General features: G+C 39.1%; 1 protein-coding gene across 6 annotated transcripts in view; it reads right to left on the bottom strand.

The window, feature by feature from the left end:
- The window catches only part of FOCAD (focadhesin), a 117,655-nt gene extending 97,862 nt beyond the window's left edge, over positions 1 to 19,793 (bottom strand). For 2 of the 6 annotated variants that reach the window (XR_015261514.1, XM_086771535.1), the window contains exons 1-6: positions 19,678 to 19,793; positions 19,032 to 19,120; positions 15,952 to 16,026; positions 14,258 to 14,412; positions 7,687 to 7,791; positions 492 to 593 (exon numbers count right to left, since the gene is read on the bottom strand). Coding sequence is in view for 4 of the 6 variants with exons in the window: in XM_086771535.1 (XP_086627661.1) it covers positions 492 to 593; positions 7,687 to 7,791; positions 14,258 to 14,412; positions 15,952 to 16,026; positions 19,032 to 19,088 (494 nt within the window). In the remaining 2 variants the exon portion in view is untranslated. The other 4 variants (XR_015261513.1, XM_086771532.1, XM_086771534.1 and 1 more) reach the window with 3 other exon arrangements.
- Between the last annotated feature and the right edge of the window lie 244 nt (positions 19,794 to 20,037).

Here is a 20,037-nt window from a genome sequence, read left to right as displayed (position 1 = left end):
TTTATAAAAAAGCTGTGTCACTGATTCTTTTCTCTTTATTAAAATGAAGAAGCATATGTCATTTTTAAAGACCTTATCCTTTACTGTGAGATATAATTGTCTGTGCCTTCCCTTTATCATCACATAATTTTGTATAGAGGAGTTATACCTGCATACTAGTCACCTTTTTTGATTAACCAGTCAAAATCTTGAGAAATAATAAAAACAGCTTCTTTTTTTATTTCCAAAGGTGCTACCAATTTGCACTATTTTTTCTGTATCCATAAAAACTGTATCAACATAAAACACTTAGGAAAAAAACTATAAAAACTGATATTTGATGGATTGTTTTATTATTATTCTATTTTTAACCTTTAAATGGTGTAATTAAATTTTACAACTATTAAGATAGAATTCTTACTGCTCATTGCTGCTCTCAAAGAAAAAAAAAACTTACACTGATACCATTCTGTTATCTGCATTTGTTATTTTTTAATTACTCACTCATTTACCTCTCTGGACACTGATGGAAAAAGACTGTTATCTGCTGCAGTAGAACTGGCCAACAATCAGGTCTGTTTTCAAGGACAGTGATTAACGGATGAGGAGTATTCCTGAAACAGAAAGAAATCGCATTTGGATCTATAATGCAGAAAGCAAGTGTGTAAAATAATTATCTTGAAAATAAAAGCAGTTGTAGAAATAGACAATTTAGTCCCCCGGAATTACTAACACCCTTCAGAGCTTTGGCAAGACTGCTACATTGGCAAAAGAGCACATTGTATAGAAACTTCAGGAAAAAAGATTAAAACAAAAATCTCTATTCAAAAAGTCTTGGTCTGATCTTTTTTTTTTTTTTTTAAATAAATGTTTAAGGATCACTGTTGAAAAGTGTGGTCTGATTTCAGTCATTGGCAGCAGCACTAGGCTCTAGCAGGAGGTTCCAAGCAGTACTCACAGAAAAATTTGAACCATATCTCACACATAGATCCAGTCTTTCAAGCATGAAACCTTCAGCACCCGAGACCAATCAAGGCGACTGTCATCCCACTTACTACTTTAAATCTGCTCCCAACTTATTTATTTATTTTTCCTTTTTTTTTTTTTTTTTTTTTTGGCCATGGAAGAAGCAGGAAATGAGAAAGGCTGACCTAGAGACCTCCACACTACTGCCCACCTTCTGACAATAGTTGTATTTGAAAAGGTCTTCAAGGCGTATGAGTCATCTGTTCTTCTCAGATGAATCCATCACCAGCACCTTCCCCACTTCCAAAGTCAATGACTGAAGATGGTCTACACCACCAGAAGCACAATGCTCACACAAGCAATGACTACCCTCGTACAGTAGCAGGTGGAGGAAAAGCTGGGCAGGAGGGGAATATGAAGTACATATTTTGTTCTGTCAGAAGCAAAACCAGAGTTGTTTGACCAGAGTAAGTTAGCATAAGAAAGGAAAACAGAATTTGAGAGTCTGAACATCAGATTTCCTGCAGAGGTGGGAAACTGGAAAGAACTGGTGATGTGAAGGCAGGTTCATCACCACCTCCCTCACCTCCTTCCGGAGTTTACCCACTGTGACTGGTCCCCTTATTCCTATCTGCTGCTAAGTGTCCTTATTTCCCCGTTTCCTTTCCTGCTTCAGACAACTACAAGCGGAGTAGTGTAGATTCTTCTCTGGGATACCAGCAGCAGACAATTGGTTACTTCTCTGCTCTCAGAGCAGAAACAGCTTTCCTAACAGCAAGAGAGAAAAGTTGGAAGAGTCTTGCTGATTCCCGCAGATCTGCTGAACACACGTGAGAGAGCAGGACTGTATCAATAAAGGCAACAAGTGCAAACTCACCATGCACGGCTGGCAACCACAGAGAGGGGCAGCACAAAGGTAGGAACTGCAGATGCTGCAGACCACCACCTTCAGTTTGGTTAACCATCTTTCCTGTTCATATGTCCAACAAATCTATGTTACACACCAGACACACCTTCCGTTAGTTTTACCCACACAGCACTAGGTGATCTGAGACCCACCAACTCAAGTGGTATATCTCAAGAGAGACTGCCTCAGTTTCAGACACTTACCATGCCTTTTAAATAAAACAGAAGAAAGAATTTTTTTTTTTTAAAAGGGCGAAAAAGAGACAGAGAAGGACAGCACACACACCCACAGCGCACACACATACACCTCCAACATAACATTAAAGCTTCTTGCATCTGTTTACAGGCCAACTGACTTTCATACATGTAAGCTGTCTCACTTAAAGGATAGCAGACATGGAACACTGCAGTGAAGAAACTTAACTACAGTGAATGATATAGTCAACTATGCATTTTAGAAAGGATTGATAACGGTATTTGATTTCCTTGTTATTGTTGTTTTAAAAACCTCTGAAAAGCAGGAAGCCCAAGATCTTAAGCAGCCTTTTTATTACAGAAGACAACATTCATTGAGACACACTCATACTCAACAGCATTGCACTACGACACAGGCTTCACCTGGAGCAGCAAACAAACAAACCCGGCTCCAAGTAAAGTGACAGAGATCTGCAAGAATCCCATAAGAGAATTAACAACATGTGTCTGATTTTCTCCATTACACAGCAAATTTTAATTGCATAACATGATGGTATATTAAGGCTTCCCCTAAGTGAGCTAAAGAGGTAATATTTACCTGCTGTAAACTAGAATGTTTGGAGTTATGCTATACCTAATAAGACACTATTTCTGAAAAAATATAATCTAGTAGACTTACCCTAAAAGAGGTGCTCCTTACTATGTTATTTTTACATTCCCAGTGTTAACATTCTTTGAATTCTGGGCAACTGACTAGTTTTGAGGATAATCAGAGAATAATAAACACCACCATTGGCTGAATGAAAGACCTGCCAAGTTATGAAAACTGGTTACAGCATATTTTACATACCTAATGCTTCCTGTTTTCAGAATAGAGCTTGCAGCCAGAATAGAGCTAACAAATAGGGAGACTGCAAATATCTGCTTCAATAGAAGACAATGGTTAAATATGACAATATGACCCACTGAACTCTGCAGCTGTGTAGCTCAGGTAGCAGCACATAACTGCAGTGTCCTTAATGTTGCAAAATCTTAATAAGAATTCTGAGATACTTGAAGAGAAAATAAGTTTTGGTCCACTGCTTCTCTTCAACAGCTTTAAACTACACTGGATCTTAAGGTGGGAGTGTCACGGTTTAAGTCCAGTCAGCAAATCGAGTGCCACAGAGCTGCTTGCTCACCCTCCCACTCCCCAGCAGGACAGGGAGAGAATCAGGAAGAAAGGAAGACTCATGGGTTGAGATGAATACAATTTACTAGGATAGCAAAGGAAGATAACAATAATAACAAAATAAAGCAATAATAAAGTACAGAAAAGCAATGATGCACAGCTTCTCACCACCTGATGACCCAATGATCGACACAGCCTGTCCCAAGCAGAGATCATGCAATGAAACCAAAAGTGGTCCTAGAATGATCCCAAGCAGCAAGAGAAAAAGTGAGAGCAAGCTGCCCACAGGGCAACCCCTACTTGTAATCTGAGCATGACATTTATGGTATGGAATACTTTCTTTGGGCAGTCTGAGTCACTTGTATTGGCTATACTCCTTCCAGCTTCTTGCACCTTCCAACCTGGGAAAGTGGAAAAATTCCTTGGTCTCTTATCAACACTCTTCACATACCAAATCCCATACTAAATCCAAAACACAGTAGCTATTAGAAAGAAAACTAGCTTCATCCAAGCCAAAACCAGGGCAGGGAGTATGTAGGAAATTCGCTCCGACTGACAAAGTACTTCTTGCCATGGAAGGATACTCACAAAGTAAAAAGTGTTTTTAATATCCTTTTAGGCATCATGAAAAAGCTTTTATTTATTGGGAGAGACTTAATTGCAGTGCTCAAGACATCAGCCTAAAGGCAGCTAGTCTAAATCAAGACAATATTTAGAATACAACTTGTCAGCAAGAAGGTTAAACCAGATTCAGGTAATTTCTATTTAGCCATGAAGACAACATAAACAGCAAAAACACACAGCAATGCAGTAAAGTCAGATAAAGAAAACTGTTGTTAAGTCATCTCCACATACAGACATATTAGAGCCTGTACACTACCAAGACTCAGAAGCATGACCCCAGACCTATCTTCAAAATCTATTTGCTACGAGCATGTCAAATAACACTAATTTATTGTCATACTACAGAAATACAAGGAAGTAAACATTCTTAGTAAGGGGACCTAAACAGCAGAAATAATTACAAAATCAATAACAAAGCTAAAAAAGTACAAACAGTGTCCGAGCAATAAAATCAAGGCAAATCACCGTCCATATAGGCTAACAGAACTGAGAGCTATTACAAGGCTATTGCACCTAAACTCAGAAATTTAACAATGGAACCTGACATCTTACGTCTGGCACCTATTTAATGATGGTTAAAAGAGAGGAAATTTAATATATTGTATTCAAATCCTTACAAAAGACTAATTAGTAGCTTTCAGCTTACTTTTAAAAAACGGCAAGTTAAATTTGAAGGTGATCTCATGATAAGATAAAGAGACCATACACACACCCAGGAAAAAATAAAAAATAAAGGAGCTGGACAAGCTCTTCAGGAGCAGATACTCAGCTTTCCACCTGGATTAACTGAACAGCTTTTAAACCAGTGTTGTCTTAGCTTTTAGAAAAATCACATGAACAAAAAGGGAAGAGAAAAGCAAAAACAGCAAACTCTGCTTCCAAACCACTCAGCAGTGTGAAAGCTGCTTTGCACGCTTGACAATCCATGTTCTAATAAACAGAACATTAGACGAGATTTCATTTGGAATTGTCAAAAATCACCGTGGAAAGCAGAATAAGTACCACTGCCTAATGGGTATGGGGCAAAAAATGCGGGGGAGCGGGATGGGGGAGGGAAGGGAACGGAGAGGAAAACACATGGAAAAACACGTCTCAGTGTAAACACAAGCTAACAAGGATTATATTAAGGGATTGTGTTTTTGCAGCCTAAGTACCTTCATTGAGAATAGAAACTTCACACAGCAAGAAATGTCAAGCTAGCATTCAAGAATCAGAAGTTGGTAACGGAAACTGGCAAATTCAATCAAAAAAAAAAAAACCAAAACTTTTTTCACTGAGGAAGAATCATACACTGGAATAATTTATCAAGCTTAGAAGATAGTTATCTGGGGGGTTTTTTTGGGGGGTGGTTTGTGGTTAGTGAGGATTTTTGTTGGTTTTTTCGTTTGTTTTGTTTTTTTTTTCCACTGGGTTCTCCCTCTGCTCCTCAAACAATTTTTCATAAAGCTGGACTACTTGAAGTATGTTCAGAAAACAGATGCTAACTAAGATCACAAAGTATGCAGACATTTCAGGTCTGACTTCAACATTTGGGGCTAGAAACCTGGCACTTACCATATCAATTTCTCTAAAATTTGTTAACTGACATATACCATCTTCACAGGTCCACCTTCCTTGATTCTGTCAACATTTTACTAAAGTTACAGAGTCTTTGTGTCTGAAGAATTTGTGTCTGAAGACTAGAAAGGCTAAGCTTATTGCCTCATTGCAACCTTCGAAAATGACAGCAGGCAAAAAAGGCTTGTTCTCTGCCTAGCACTTGAATCCAGCAAGATCACAGACAGGATCATTTATCAGGCAACAAGCTAGAAATATCGTTCACATACAACGCCAGGACCTTGAAAGTGCATAGCCTTGTATAGCCATACAGAGTTACAACACCTGCTTATTTCAATACCTTTGTCATATTTTAAGAATTAATTACCTTTCCTGATGAGAAGAATATATCTCTAGTCATTTAAGTGCTGCTACGACACTGAAGTCAGTGGAATTGTCGTAAAGTCAGCACATGACACATCAAGTCTAAAATGAAAATGGCTTACTATTCAGAAAAAAATAAAGCTTTTTATGACCGATTTTGTGTGTTCTGAAATGAATACAACTGCACTGAACTCGGATGATGAAAGAAATCAGCTAAGCTGCATGGTGAACAGTGACTGATAACGAAACACCAAAATGCGCAGCCTGAAAAAGGTGCAGTTGATAATGCTATGAGCAGTAGGAAAAATGAGATGTGTAGATGCAATTTAATGTAAACACTATGTTAATAATAGCTAGCTCAGCACTGTAAAATGCACATTTTTAAATGACATTATAGTGTTACTACCCTAAATTATTGTCAGTGGGTTCAGAACAAAGCAAAATGCATAACCAGACACAGCAGCTATCCATCTGTAAATATGTAAGTGTCTAAGGAATCAACAAATCTTATGTGAGGGGAAAACAAAAAAAAATAAAACTTTTAAACTTTTAAGTCATCTCAACCTTTTTGTTACACCTCTGAACACAAGAGAGCTCCAATCTGATTCAGAGCACAAATTTAGTAACAGATTGCTTTTTCTGTATGAGGAAACATCTGCAGTCGACATACTTTTCTGCGCATGCAGCTGTGACCCTGGCCCTTTCAGAAAGGCAGAATAGCATTTACTCCATCAAACATGCATTTTTAAAGCATTTTTCTACCTGCTCTGAATTTTGATTTCAGAAAGTTGGCAGCTCTCCAGAATTTTATGACAATAAAAACGATGCATGGCGGGTCACTAAGAATAACGTAAAATATTAGTTCATTAAAAAAAATTTAATAGCTTTCAGCAAAAATTTGTAGCCAGAGTTCTATACATGCATGTCATAATCCACCTGCACTGAGAATGCTGACAAGCACCCCTCAAAAACCCCTCCTCCCTGCCTTCCCATTCAATTCAGCTTGAGCTTAGGTTACTGGACAGCTATATTAATGCATAGGAAACAGACAACTTTATGCCAGATGAGAGACAATAAATCCACTGGGAATGCTCACTTTTAGTTCACAGTGAGACTTACTTGCAGACTACTTCTGCATCTGCTATAGCTGCTCTTAACTTCATAAAAAGTACAGATCATCCCATATGTGAATTTAATCATGTAACTTTTTTCACACATCCTCAAAAAACCCCAGCATACTTGTTTTGGTATTTATTCACCATTTGAATACTAGTTATTAAAAAAGCATTCAGGAACCTTACTTTGATAAGAGAATAAAGCAGGAAAAACAAGTGAGAGGGAAGTGGTTAACAGCCTTAAAATTAAAGACTTATTAAAAAGGACTATAAGCAATCATTCAGCTACTGTATTTGAACAAGTCCTAGTATCTATTTGTTCCTTCTTGCACACAACCTTCATTCATCCTGCCATTGCCCCTTTTGAGCTCATCCCTGTTTTATAGTACAGGGATAACTCCTTAAAACTTAAAAAAAAAAACAAAAAAACAAAAAAACAAAAAAAAACTTAAAAAAAAATCACAGAATCAGAGACCCATTTAGGTTGGAAGGGACCTCCTCAGATCATGTAGTTCAACTGATATGCTCAAGTAGAGTTAGCCAGCAAAGGCTGCCCAGGATCACATGCAGTCAGGTTTTAGTATAACCAAGGATGGAGATTCCACAACCTTACTGTGCAGCCTGCGCCAGTGCTTGATTAACTACATATTAAAAAAAACAAAACCAAAACCAAAACAAACAAACAAAAAAACAAAAGAGCAAACAGATTGAAAGCCAGCATCAACACTTAACCTATGGTGTTTTTTTTTTTCTGAAAATCAGACAAAAAGTTATTATGGTATCTAAATAAAAAAGTGATGTTAAACTAACCTGATTCCATACAGATTCCGGACAGCCTCATCTCCATCTTTTCCCAGCTGGACAGCTTGAATTTGTAGTAATTTGCAAATAGTTTTTAGTAAACCATGCACATTCCTGTCGACAAAAAGAAATACATTACTGTCACATATGTAGTTGCATTAGTTGATTCCTCCACAAAGGAATACAATTGACACTCAAGGAGCCTTGAATTCTCCTTAAAGATCTTCTCATATCTGTTTACACAATTTTGGGCAAGCTGTGCATCCACATGTCTTTATTTTCCTTTTCACATAATAAGCAGAACAGTAGAGAGAATAATTAATGCATCAATTAAGACTTTTGATGGTTTGCTTCTACCATATCTTACAAGTACATTTGCTCTCCCCAGCTTAATTTAAACTCATGCTTTTAATATGTTAAAAATGGAAAATTATCTGTTCCCTGGATGTAAGCATACATGGAAACATCCAGCATGGTACACAAATTTCAATCATGCGACTGTCTAGCAAGAGAAAGAAACAGAAATCACATTGTCAGGAAAGATGCTTGAGACATAAGAACATGGACCTGTTGGAATGAGTCCAGAAGAGGCCCACAAAGATGATCAGGGGTCTGGAGCACCTCTCCTACGAGGACAGGCTGAGAGAGTTGGGACTGTTCAGCCTGGAGAAGAGGAGGCTCCGGGGAGACCATATAGCAGCCTTCCAGTACCTAAAGGGGCTTACAGGAAAGATGGGGAGAAACTCTTCAGCGGGGCCTGTTGAGGGGTAATGGTTTTAAAACAGAAGGAGGTAGATTCAGACTGGATATAATGAAGAAATTTTTTACAGTGGGGGTAGTGGAACACTGGAATAGGTTGCCCAGAGAGGTGGTAGATGCCCCATCCCTGGAAACATTCAAGGCCAGGTTGGATGGGGCTCTGAGCAACCTGATTTAGTTGGAGATGTCCCTGCCCCTTGCAGGGGGGTTGGTCTAGATGACCTTCAAAAGTCCCTTCGAACCCAAACCATTCTATGATTCTATGACATCTAGATTGTGCTAACTTCCAGTCTCAGGAGCCAAGTACTACATAAAATAGATACATACAGCTATTTCATCTCTCTCTTCTTATGTTGTTTAATTACTACTCAGAAATACTGTAGAATCAACAGTATTTCTGGAATTTTTATAACATTTTCCACATCTTCCTGGAAAGACACTAATGAAATACACCACAAAGGGGGGGGGGGGGGGGTGGGGAAAGCTCTGTGACCATGCAGTAAAGAGCTCGAGGAATCTACAGGTTACTACTGCTTCTCTGAGCTTACAAGGACAGCTTTCAAAATTTTGCTCTCCTCTGCATAACTAAGTGCTTTCCACACCTTTCCAACCAGACCATGCCAGATCCAACCCAATCACTTATCAAGAAAACAGCCTGGATTCTGTAATGAGACATTCATTCACAAGGTGAAAATGTAGATGCAGAGGTAAAAAAAAGTCATGGTTAATTCTCTGACTCTTCACCTAGAACATGCTATACAATTGCATCATCATCTCCTAAAAATCTATTAGATACTTTATTACTCATGTCCTCACTTTATTCACATAATGAACAGGAAGAGCTAACAATATACCAGTATAAGAGATCGTCACATGACAAAAAGTAATTTCAGTCACACAGGGCAAGATAGGCAGAAAAAAGATAATGGGTTGCCGGGGTTTTTTTTGTTTTTCTTTTTGATTGTTCACCTTTCTTTCCTTCCAAGCAGGAAAAAACCTGAGAAATCTATTTTATCTGTAATTCCACTTCTCCATCAGTGAATGGAAAACTGTAGGAACTCCTCAGATTGCGAGCTGGAAACAAGAAATTATGCAGAATTTATGTAACTCTCTCATAGGACAAACCAATCATAATCCTCATTTAACACACGAGCAAACTGAAATACAATAATATTAACTGTTTGACATAGAGTGCAGTATGCGCCACAAACATTATCTTAAATTATGAATGGATATACACACATTTAGACTTTTAAGCGATACCAAAAAGCCTGAACAAATTTAAGCCATTTCTGTCAAAGAAAAGGGAGACTTTAGGTGAACACTATGGAAAGCACCCTCAGCAAGTTCGTTGCACCCTCAGCAAGTTCGCCGACGACACCAAGTTGTGTGGTGCCGTCGACACGCCGGCAGGGAGGGATGCCATCCAGAGGGACCTTGACAGGCTGGAGAGGTGGGCCTGTGCCAACCTCATGAAGTTCAACCAGGCCAAGTGCAAGGTCCTGCACCTGGGTCATGGCAATCCCAGGCACAAATACAGGCTGGGCGGGGAATGGATTGAGAGCAGCCCTGAGGAGAAGGACTTGGGAGTGCTGGTGGATGAGAAGCTTAACATGAGCAGGCAATGCGCCCTTGCGGCCCAGAAGGCCAACCGCATCCTGGGCTGCATCAAGAGAAGCGTGGCCAGCAGGTCGAGGGAGGTGATTCTCCCCCTCTACTCTGCTCTGGTGAGACCCCACCTGGAGTACTGCCTCCAGTTCTGGAGCCCCCAACACAAGAAGGACATGGACCAGTTGGAGAAGGTCCAGAGGAGGGCCACGAAGATGATAAAAGGGCTGGAGCACCTCTCTTATGAGGACAGGCTGAGAGAGTTGGGGCTGTTCAGGCTGGAGAAGAGGAGGCTCCGGGGAGACCTGATAGTGGTCTTCCAGTACCTCAAGGGGGCCTACAAGAAAGATGGGGAAAGGCTGTTTAGTAGGGCCTGTTGCGATAGGACGAGGGGTAATGGTTTTAAAATAGAGGGGGTAGATTTAGATTACAAATTAGGAAAAAATTTTTTACGATGCGGGTTATAGAACACTGGAACAGGTTGCCCAGAAAGGTGGTGGAGGCCCCATCTCTGGAATCGTTCAAGGCCAGGCTGGATGAGGCTCTGAGCAACCTGATCTAGTCAGGGATGTCCCTGCTTCTTGCAGGGGGGTTGGACTAGATGACCTTTGAAGGTCCCTTCCAACTCTAACCATTCTATGATTCTATGAAAGACAGGATTTTACACACACAGGCTGGACCAATATCAGCACAACAATGTCTGTTAACAACATGTAATCACAAAGAAATATCATTAATTGATATTTACAAACGCTTCACTGAAGGTTCAAAAATTGCAAAGGATCATATGATTATAGAATTGTAATCTAAAAAAAAAAAACCTCACATTATTCATAAAAGAAAATGGGAACACTCAGAGAAATACTACTTTCCCCTGGCAGACCTTTACTATACTTATCACCTGCAGACAGACTCTTCGCATAAGCCAGTATGGCACACCAGGGAATACCTAGGAATTCCCACGGTGGATCTCCCCAGCAATAAATGCTTAATTTCATATTTCAGATACAGGCAAAGTAGTATATTCTCTCTTCTGTGCCTTTTGTATTTTTGCGAACAGTGCTGGAAAACATTGACCCAAATCAAAACTGACAGAATATGCTTCTGTTTCCTTTCTTTCTTCCAAAAATGGACCAGTTTAAGATGTGCCTGTAGTCTTTAAAACAACTGGCTGTCATGACATCTAGCTCTCAAAACATTGAAATCTGACTAGATGAGAAAACATGAAGTTTGGCAGAATTCTGCTGCAAAGCAACAAACAGGAAGGCATCTAGCAGGCTTCCAAATCCCAATCCAGTTAACACAACACACAGAGAAGGACGGAGATCCTTTCAGATGGTTATAGGGGGGAAGAGAGAGAGAGAGAGAGAGAACTACCTTTTAGATACTTCTAAAACGAGTAGACCAGATACTTTCTACTTGGGTGGAAAGAGTCAGTTAAACAGGAATTTGCTAGCACATTCACCAGCTTCAACTACGTAACTATGCAGTGAGGGGAAAAACCATAAAACACTCAGTAAGAAAACAGGCTTCCCCCTTCTGAGACTCCTGTATTGCTGGCAGGAGCCTAATTCCCAGGCAGGAGGCGGGGGGAGAATGGTTGCTTTAGGCTTTGCACTCAGCCCCTGAACACAAGCAGCACAATGGCATGACACATTGCAAGGATTTCCCCACCTCCTATAGGCATGGATGCTCAGGTGATATAAACAGTCTGAAAATATACATACACACAGAAATGCTTCTGACAATTTCTTAAAGATTCCAATAATCCATTGTTTCACAAGTTTTTAGTAGCTGGACTTGATTATTTATGCTCATTCATTACTGAATGCAGGCCACAGTTCCCCCATCATCATCTACAGAGAAAGCTGGAGACCAATGTTAAGAACATGTAAAAATATGCATGTATACATTTAGACACGTATACATATTTTGTATATATGCACACACACATACATAAATATGACATTCCATGAAGTTTAAACTCTTGAGGCATCAGAGGAACCTGAACAGTGGGCCTAAGAGACAGTTACAGTGCACCAGAGGGATAAGAATAGATTCTCATTTGTATAATAAGCAGATAGTGTGAACCACAATACAAGTCTACTCAGGTAAGCGCTCAATGTTCACCTCTGACAAAGCAAAATATCTTTCCTGGCATGCAGAATTTGATACATCTGAGAAAATAAAATCCACCACTAAGCTCCTGCTACATTCATCATAACAGAAGCAAGCAAAGCAAGAACACAACATGAGTAGTCTATGCCAATAAAACATTCACCTAACTCCATTCAGTACTGAAAGGTGCTCAGCAGTTACAAGTGCCTTTTTGCTGACTGCCACTGGCTGCTAATTTTATATTTACTTTGTTTTAGACACACTGGGCACACAGCAGTGCAAAGCCACACAGTACACCTGGATGAAAATTTGGCAGGGAATAAGATGACAAACAGTAGACAACAATTCTAAAAGAATCAAGGAAAAAAAAAAGTATCAGCACTGAAATTAAGCAATCTGAAATTGTCAGACATTTTAAACTCAGACTTTTGTGGTTAGGCTACATAAACCCTGCTTTGCAATTCATAGCGGATGTGGTTTTAATCACAGCAGCTTGAGGGTGGGGGGGCTTGAGGGGGGGAAGCCACCCAAAATACATAAAAGGTTCCTGGGTAACTGGCCAGCACTTAGTACGGCAATCAATCATGTATCTTGCTTTCACACATGGAAAAATCTAATAGTGTAGAAATGGGGTAGATCCAACCCCTTTCAATACATAATTCTGATTTTAAGGTTCAATTCTAAATACCACATTTTACACTTTTTATTTTCTCACGTATGACATTGTAGTAACATTTCATTTCCCTATAAACCACTGATACTGTGACAAATCCTTAGTTGAATAGGAATTTCACATTTCTTAATCTGCCAGTCACAGGTAATGAAGCTTTCCCTCCACCTCACCCCATAGGACTCAGGTTCTCATAATCTAAGCACAGGTGCTTTTACTTCTTTGTTAACAGTAAAGATTCTTCTCTTAACCCCAAACTCAATAGTAAAATTCTGTAATTTGGAGAACAGTGGTTTACAGAAATTATTCATATTATAAAAGTGTCTTTACAAAACCTTTCCTAGGGATCCATAACCACCTACTGTAAACTCAGCACAGAATCAGCATTGCAAGATCCTAGCTGTAAACAAGCAAGTCGCAAGGAGAGAAACGGTCTTTTCTAAAATAACCTGATTTCTTTAGCATTTCACTACTTTACTCAAACCTAAACTTGCCTTTGGCTCAGACTGACTATGAGAAACCTCAGCATGAAAACTTATCATATGAAGGATAGAAACAGTGAAAAATATGTCTCGAATAGCATGGTTCTTGCAAACTCTATGCTGACCCCACCAGCATGATTTATCACAGGCGTAGCATCTAGCTTGGCTAAAAACAACTCTAGCATTCTCTAGGAAGAGTATGAGAAGGCTTAGGCAGAAATCCAGTTAGCTGTCAAAAATCAGAAGAGAGAAAGATAATTCAAGGAACTTTATAAGGTTGGCAGACTTGAATGGAAACATCTTCCCAATCATCATTTGACTTCCCATTTGTAAGTTTTATGCACAGAGTCTTTTTCCCCCACAACTGCATTCTCTCAGTATGCTGCACATGCAGTCTAGCTCAAAACATCCTTGTGAGACACAGGCATTACATTTACAGAATTTTGTAACAGGAAGTAGCTGCACAGGTAAAGTGATTTCTTCCCTGGTAAACAAGAAAACAAAACCCAGCATTCCTAATCCCCACCCATAGTCTTACAGTGACTCTCTGAGCAACCAGTTATTTGGACAGACTGATTAGGAAGTTAGTATTCCTGCCATTTGCTTCCCTCTTTCCCATGAGAGGAGCAACAAAACTAGGCAGTACATTCATTTCTGAGGTTCCACAGTCCAAAGTTCAGAGCATTAGCCTAAACTGCTAACAATTTCAGCTTACTTGCACAGGATACTCTGAGTTCTTAAGTCAGACCCACAATATCACACCACCAAGATGAAAGAAACAGCCTTCAGCAAAGTGGCAGGGCACTGCCAGTCCTTAATGCCACAGCTTATCTGAAATTACTGTCATTTACAGAGCCTCTCCTCTTCCCCTGTGTTTACAAGGGAAAAGCAATGACTGATAACCAGCTGACAAATGACACAAAATCAGGCAACCAAACACTACCTTGCTGAGGGAATTAGGTTGAGAGCTCCATGAAGGACATAGTCAAGCTCAGCATGTTTCTCTGCAACAAGTGCCACCAAACCCTCAGAGCAGGCTGTTCGCAAGGCAACAACCTCACTGCAGCACTTCTCCCAAAGCAAGTTCAGAGCAGGAGTCTGAAATCAAAAGCATGAGACACAAGCAATGAGAAGGCTGACACTGATTTATCTTCGTTCATCTCAAACACAGTTTTTTAATAAAAACCTCCTCAACAGCTTCTTCTGAAGTCTTAGAGAGCACAAGAGAGGAAGCTGGGGCACAGATTCTACACCTAAGAAAGGCCTTTCCCAGGCTAGCTCCCATTTTCCTGCCGCCTACTGCCTGTGCCCTCAGTAGGAACAGGAGTCTCTGAGAAAAGGGTAAGGCAGACAAATTTTTCAGCTATGCCTCTGCAGGTAGGCTAGCATCAATTTCACTTTCCCTAAAAAGATGCAAATGTAACTGGAGACAACTCAGGAACTGCTATGTCAAGCTATGCCTCCAGCAAGGCATAGTGCAGGCAGCTAGAGGCAGGCATACACAAAGGGCTATTGAGAGATAGGATGTCTTTACTCTCCATATGAAGTCCTCAGTTCTCTCCATTTGCCAGTAAGCACAAAGATTTGGCAGTATTCATCAAAACTGCTGCTTGTTTTCATGCTTAATTTGCATTCACAGGTTAGTTTGCTGACTTAGGGGCTTCCAAACAGAGAAACAAGGAACTTCTTAAAATAACTGGACACTGTAAACACTCTTAAATAAAAAGGGAGCCTGTAATGTCTAAGAAGTATGATCTTCTGTTTCTTAGCATTTCAGAAAGCGTTGCTATATTTCACTTTAATACCTTCATGGGGCGGCAAAATGGGAAGAGTCAGCTTGTAACTCAAAACAGAACGTCATTTTGGAACACGATTACAGTCAGGACTGTTGGAGGAGCTTCTGTCAGAGAAATTACATACCTCCAATATTCCTTCACATCACAACTCAGCACTTTTCAGGTTTGGGGGACTTCAGATTGGAAGGAAAAATCCGTAAATCATTTTCTTCTTATTTTTGTACAAGTCAGTTTTTGGGGAGAAACAATGGAGGAGCAAATCCTGACTAACACCTCTCCTACGTTGCTGTGACATGTGCACACACGGGCATTTCATATATGCCTCTCAGTAAAAACGACAGAACTGCACTTAAACGAGCTTGACTCAACTAAAAGGCAAAGCATGCCTTTGTACCAGGCTCTCTCTCGAAGAAATGTGACGTCTACTTAGTTAATATGAAATATAACCCCAATACAGGTAAGTGAAATGTCTTACCTTTTGAGATTTTTATAGTGATCTAAAAAGACTTTCCTACTCAAGTGACAATGTCTCACCACACCGCACTTTACTTGCAGTTAATGTAAAAAAATGCTGATAAAACTCTTAAACTAAGCACAGTTAGATACTGGTTTCTGCAGAACTAAGACTTGACTTCTGCCATTAAGACTTCTGATGGAAGTAAAACTGCTTGTCTCATCCCAGAGATTTATGATTTCTACCTGTATGTCTAGACACATATTGCTATCTACTTTACTTAATTTCTATGATTTATTAACGTTATGCAACAGAGAATGGGAAACCACAGAAAAATATAAGCACATACAATGGGACGGGAGACGGAAGTGAAAGAATGCCACAGACCTGGTCAGACGCCTGTCTGATCTTCTCCAAAGAAGCTTTTTCTTTCAGTACTGCAGCAATCAGATGACCCACTGCCTAAAAGGGAAAGATAAATTTTAAAAAAAAAAAGCATATCAAATGTCATTTTTCACTTCTCTGTTAGGAAGAATTTACACTGCTGTTGCATACAATCATTTTATTGTGATCTGAAATCCCAAACTTACTGGCATGGAAGCTGAGGTATGTTTTAGGGCCAAAAATCTCCATAATTGTGGCATACTACTTTTTACTGTTATCCTGAGGCAGAAGAGAAACAAGCTTCAACAGGACTCCAAATATATTGAAGGGTCTCTTCGTATAAAACCTCTTTTATAAGATTAGTATCAGGTCCATACTCAGGAATTGCAGCTATTTTAATGCATCAACTGTAAAAGACACTTACAGCTCCACGGATGTACAGACGTCAGTGTACTTAACACTACCAGTAATTACTAAATCCTTTACTATATAAGGCAGCAGAAACAAGAGGGGAAGCGGAACACAGCAAATCTAACCAGCTTGCCCAAATTTCTGCATCACAAGTTTTGCTAAGCATTGATGACAAATATACTATCACACCTTCCTTAAGCACTTTACGTACCCCTTAGCATACCTACTGCCACAAATGTTTTATTCATTTTAAACAAGGCATTTGAAGTTATTTGAAGCTATTTCGTGTCAGAGATCATGAACAACATTTAAATTTTCAAGGTCCTCCAAAAAAAAAAAAAAAAAAAAAAAAGGTTCAGTTCTAAAGAATGAGGGCTTCAGTTCTAAAGAACAGGTTATGTTTGTTCATTTGAGGTTTAAGATTAAGCATCTCATTCTATTTTAATAAAAGGAATGTTTGATTTCCTCAAACTGCCCTTAAAAATCTAAATCTGGACTGAAATACTAAGATACCGTTAAAAGGCATCAGGGTGTTTGAATGTAGACTTTTGTTTTCATACCTGTCTCTAATGCCTTACTCTGTCTTGTTTCATAATCATTGATACCGCTACACAGAAAACTTGTTCCGTGAGAGACAGAAAGACATCTTTTCGTAGTAAGAGCACAAAAGTGTTTCAGATTGTCAATGTACCCAGAACAGCAACTGCATCTAGTCTTCCACTGTAAGGACAGATCCTTACTTTTGAAAAAGTAAACTAGGAAGCTAGCAAGAAAAAAAATACTGCTAGCATTTCTTTTTTGTTAGTGTATAAAAAAAAAAACAGGAACAGATTATTTTAGATGTTTTCAGGTTCCTTCTCCTTTCCGGATTTATTTACACATCATTTAGATACTAGTTGCTAGCCTGACATGAAGAGTAGCACTCCAAAACAACAGTTCACATTCACATTTCTAGGAAAGATGACACTTTAAACCTTCCTAGTCTACAATGACTACACTTTTCAAAGGTTTGGATATGTACTTTAATACGTTAGACTTAAAGAGACAGTTTATTATTTGGGAATCTTACTCTTGTGAAAACAGTATGAGAAAATGGAATGAAGTCAGATATTTATCTCTGGTTCTCTGCATCTATCCCATCGCAATAGTAACAACATGCTCCCCAGACAGATTAGATCCTTTTCAGTGCAGTCACCAAGTGAATCTCCTATTTTTTATTCTTCCTGCTTATAAGGAACTTCAGAAGTTAATTCACACCCACATCTTTAAAGCTCTTTCATTACACTGGAAAAAGGGCTTATCAATAGAAAGTGGCTTTTGCAGTGAGCTCTACAGGAAAGTCAAAATGTAGATTAGCCCGCTGCATTCCAAGAACTTGACTCACCAGAAAAACTTTTTGACCAACAAAACTATGCTCAAGTTCCTTACTTTGCTGATCCTTGTCTCTGTAGGTTACATGCTCTGCAGAGCAGATGTCTTGGTTGGTTCCAGAAAGATAAGACATCTGTCACAGAGCTGGATCCTGGCCTGATGATAGTTTGAAGATTATAGCATGCTTTTGAGGGGTCACAGAATTTAAGCGTAACAACCAAAGCACAGCACAAAATCAAAGAAAGCACACCAGTAGCCCTCAATGATGTGCACCTCAGCCAAAACATTCCAGCAATATTTGTACCATGGGGACATTCTTCTGCACTAAAGAAAAATGAACTGGTTCTAAGATGCTTGACGATTACTCATCAAGGCTTGTAATGATGTCAACTCATTTGCAGTATAAGACACTTTACTAGACCTTAGATGAACTCTAGCTTTCAGAGATATTACTTCCTCTCCTAAATGCCAAGTTGATCAACAATGGGACTTGGTGTCTCTCTTTGAAACTTAATTATTGTAAACCAATGTGGACTGAGCTGAACTAAAAAGGCAACAGAGACACTAGGTTGCACAGACTGCATTCACATCAAGTTTCTCCATGGAACAAATGCCTACGTATTTAATTCTGAATTCAAAACAAGAAAAGGAAGAAAATGGTGAAGTTAGCAATGGTCTTACAGGTAAAAAGATGCATTTTTAATACCAAAATGAGAGCTGGCCAAAGCAAGGAAGGTGTCTTTTTTAAACAGAGCCTATTACTTTCTTCCTTCCAGTCCATTAAAAATACTATGATAAACACCTAATGCACACAAGAAGGTTTCAGGTGAACATGATCAAGAGCCAATGCATGGAACTGAAAATAAAGGGGTTTGGATTGCTGATGACAATGTAGCTGTATACAGTTATTCTTTGATGACAGACAAGACTGCAGTAGTTCATCAGCTCTCATCAAACAGGAATAAAACAGATCAGTCCTAAAGACAGTTCTACAAGTATTATCTAGTATTTCAACCTCACACATGGTAACTCCTGGCTTCTCTTGAGATCATGGGGTCATTAAAAAACCATTTATCCCCACCTTCCAGTCCGGTCAGATTTCTTACAGTGATGAGCAATTATGTCCAACATTTGGATTACACAGAGAAGGTGATTGGTATTTGTTTGCAACTTAAGCATACTCTACTTTTCTCTGCCTTTGGAGAGAAAAAAAAACCACCACCAACAATCACTTTTTTACATCTTGGAACAAAGTTTTCCACAGACAATTCAATTTGTTTAATGCTTTTTAAAAAAAATACCTGTGACTGAACAACTGCATTAGGAAATTCAAACCGCTTCTTGATGTCATCCAACATTTTGGCTCTGTCACATGACACTAACTCTCAATCTGCAAGAGAGATTTTTAAAAAATATATTTAGGATTAGGAAAGAAAGCATGCTATTTAACAGAAAAAAAAATACACAAGTTTTATGTTGTAGTTAACAGCACATGCAAGCTGTAAAAAACATTTTCTTCCACCTCCTCAGTTTACCATGTCACTTTGCTTTGTGTGCTTAAACCCAAGAAATGCCGAATACTGATTGATGTTGCACAAAGAACGGGCGATAGATATTTCTTAAAGCTGGAGCTTCAGTTCCATATGGCACAGCATAGGTGTAACTGAGAGCATTTATCCTTGCATTTAAGCATATCTCATTGACTTGAAAATGAGAGAGCTCAAGAGGAGTGTTCAGTTTCTAAAACATGATTTAAAATGCAAAAAACTCCAAAAATTTTTAAATTATTTCGTGCAAAAACAGAAGTAAAAGAAACAAAAGTCCCACCTGTGAGACCGTTTTGGTAATTGTAGTTAAGGGCCAAAAAACTTCTCTACAAGTTGGAATATACAGGCACACACAAGCACATAGGAACCTAAAACAGAGAAAAATCAGAATTCAGCTTACCCTTTTGCACAGTAGTGAAACTGATGGCCAACGGCAAATATTTAAACATTTCAGTTTACTGTAAACACATCTCCAGTCACTTGAGATGGCTTCCTTAAAAAAAAAAAAACAAACCAAAAAACCAAACAACGTAGCACTTGCTGAAAATCTGCTGGTCTCAGCAGGCATACACTGGCTACTAAATACCCCAAAACTTACCCCATGTTCATCAGCAGCATACCTTGTTAAGCTGCAACTAATTACATCTCACTTCTCCTGATATCTTTTCTTGTTTGTTTGTTCTAAGCTGTATTTTTCCTATTTTCGTTGCTGAACGGGCACTCTACACCATCAGGCACACAGATAAAACACCCACCTGAA

This window comes from Chlamydotis macqueenii, chromosome Z, assembly GCF_036417535.1.
Source record: "Chlamydotis macqueenii isolate bChlMac1 chromosome Z, bChlMac1.mat, whole genome shotgun sequence".
Lineage (NCBI taxonomy): Eukaryota > Metazoa > Chordata > Aves > Otidiformes > Otididae > Chlamydotis > Chlamydotis macqueenii.
The sequence above is the reverse complement of the archived record's forward strand: the minus strand, read 5'-3'. Positions and strand labels throughout refer to the sequence as shown.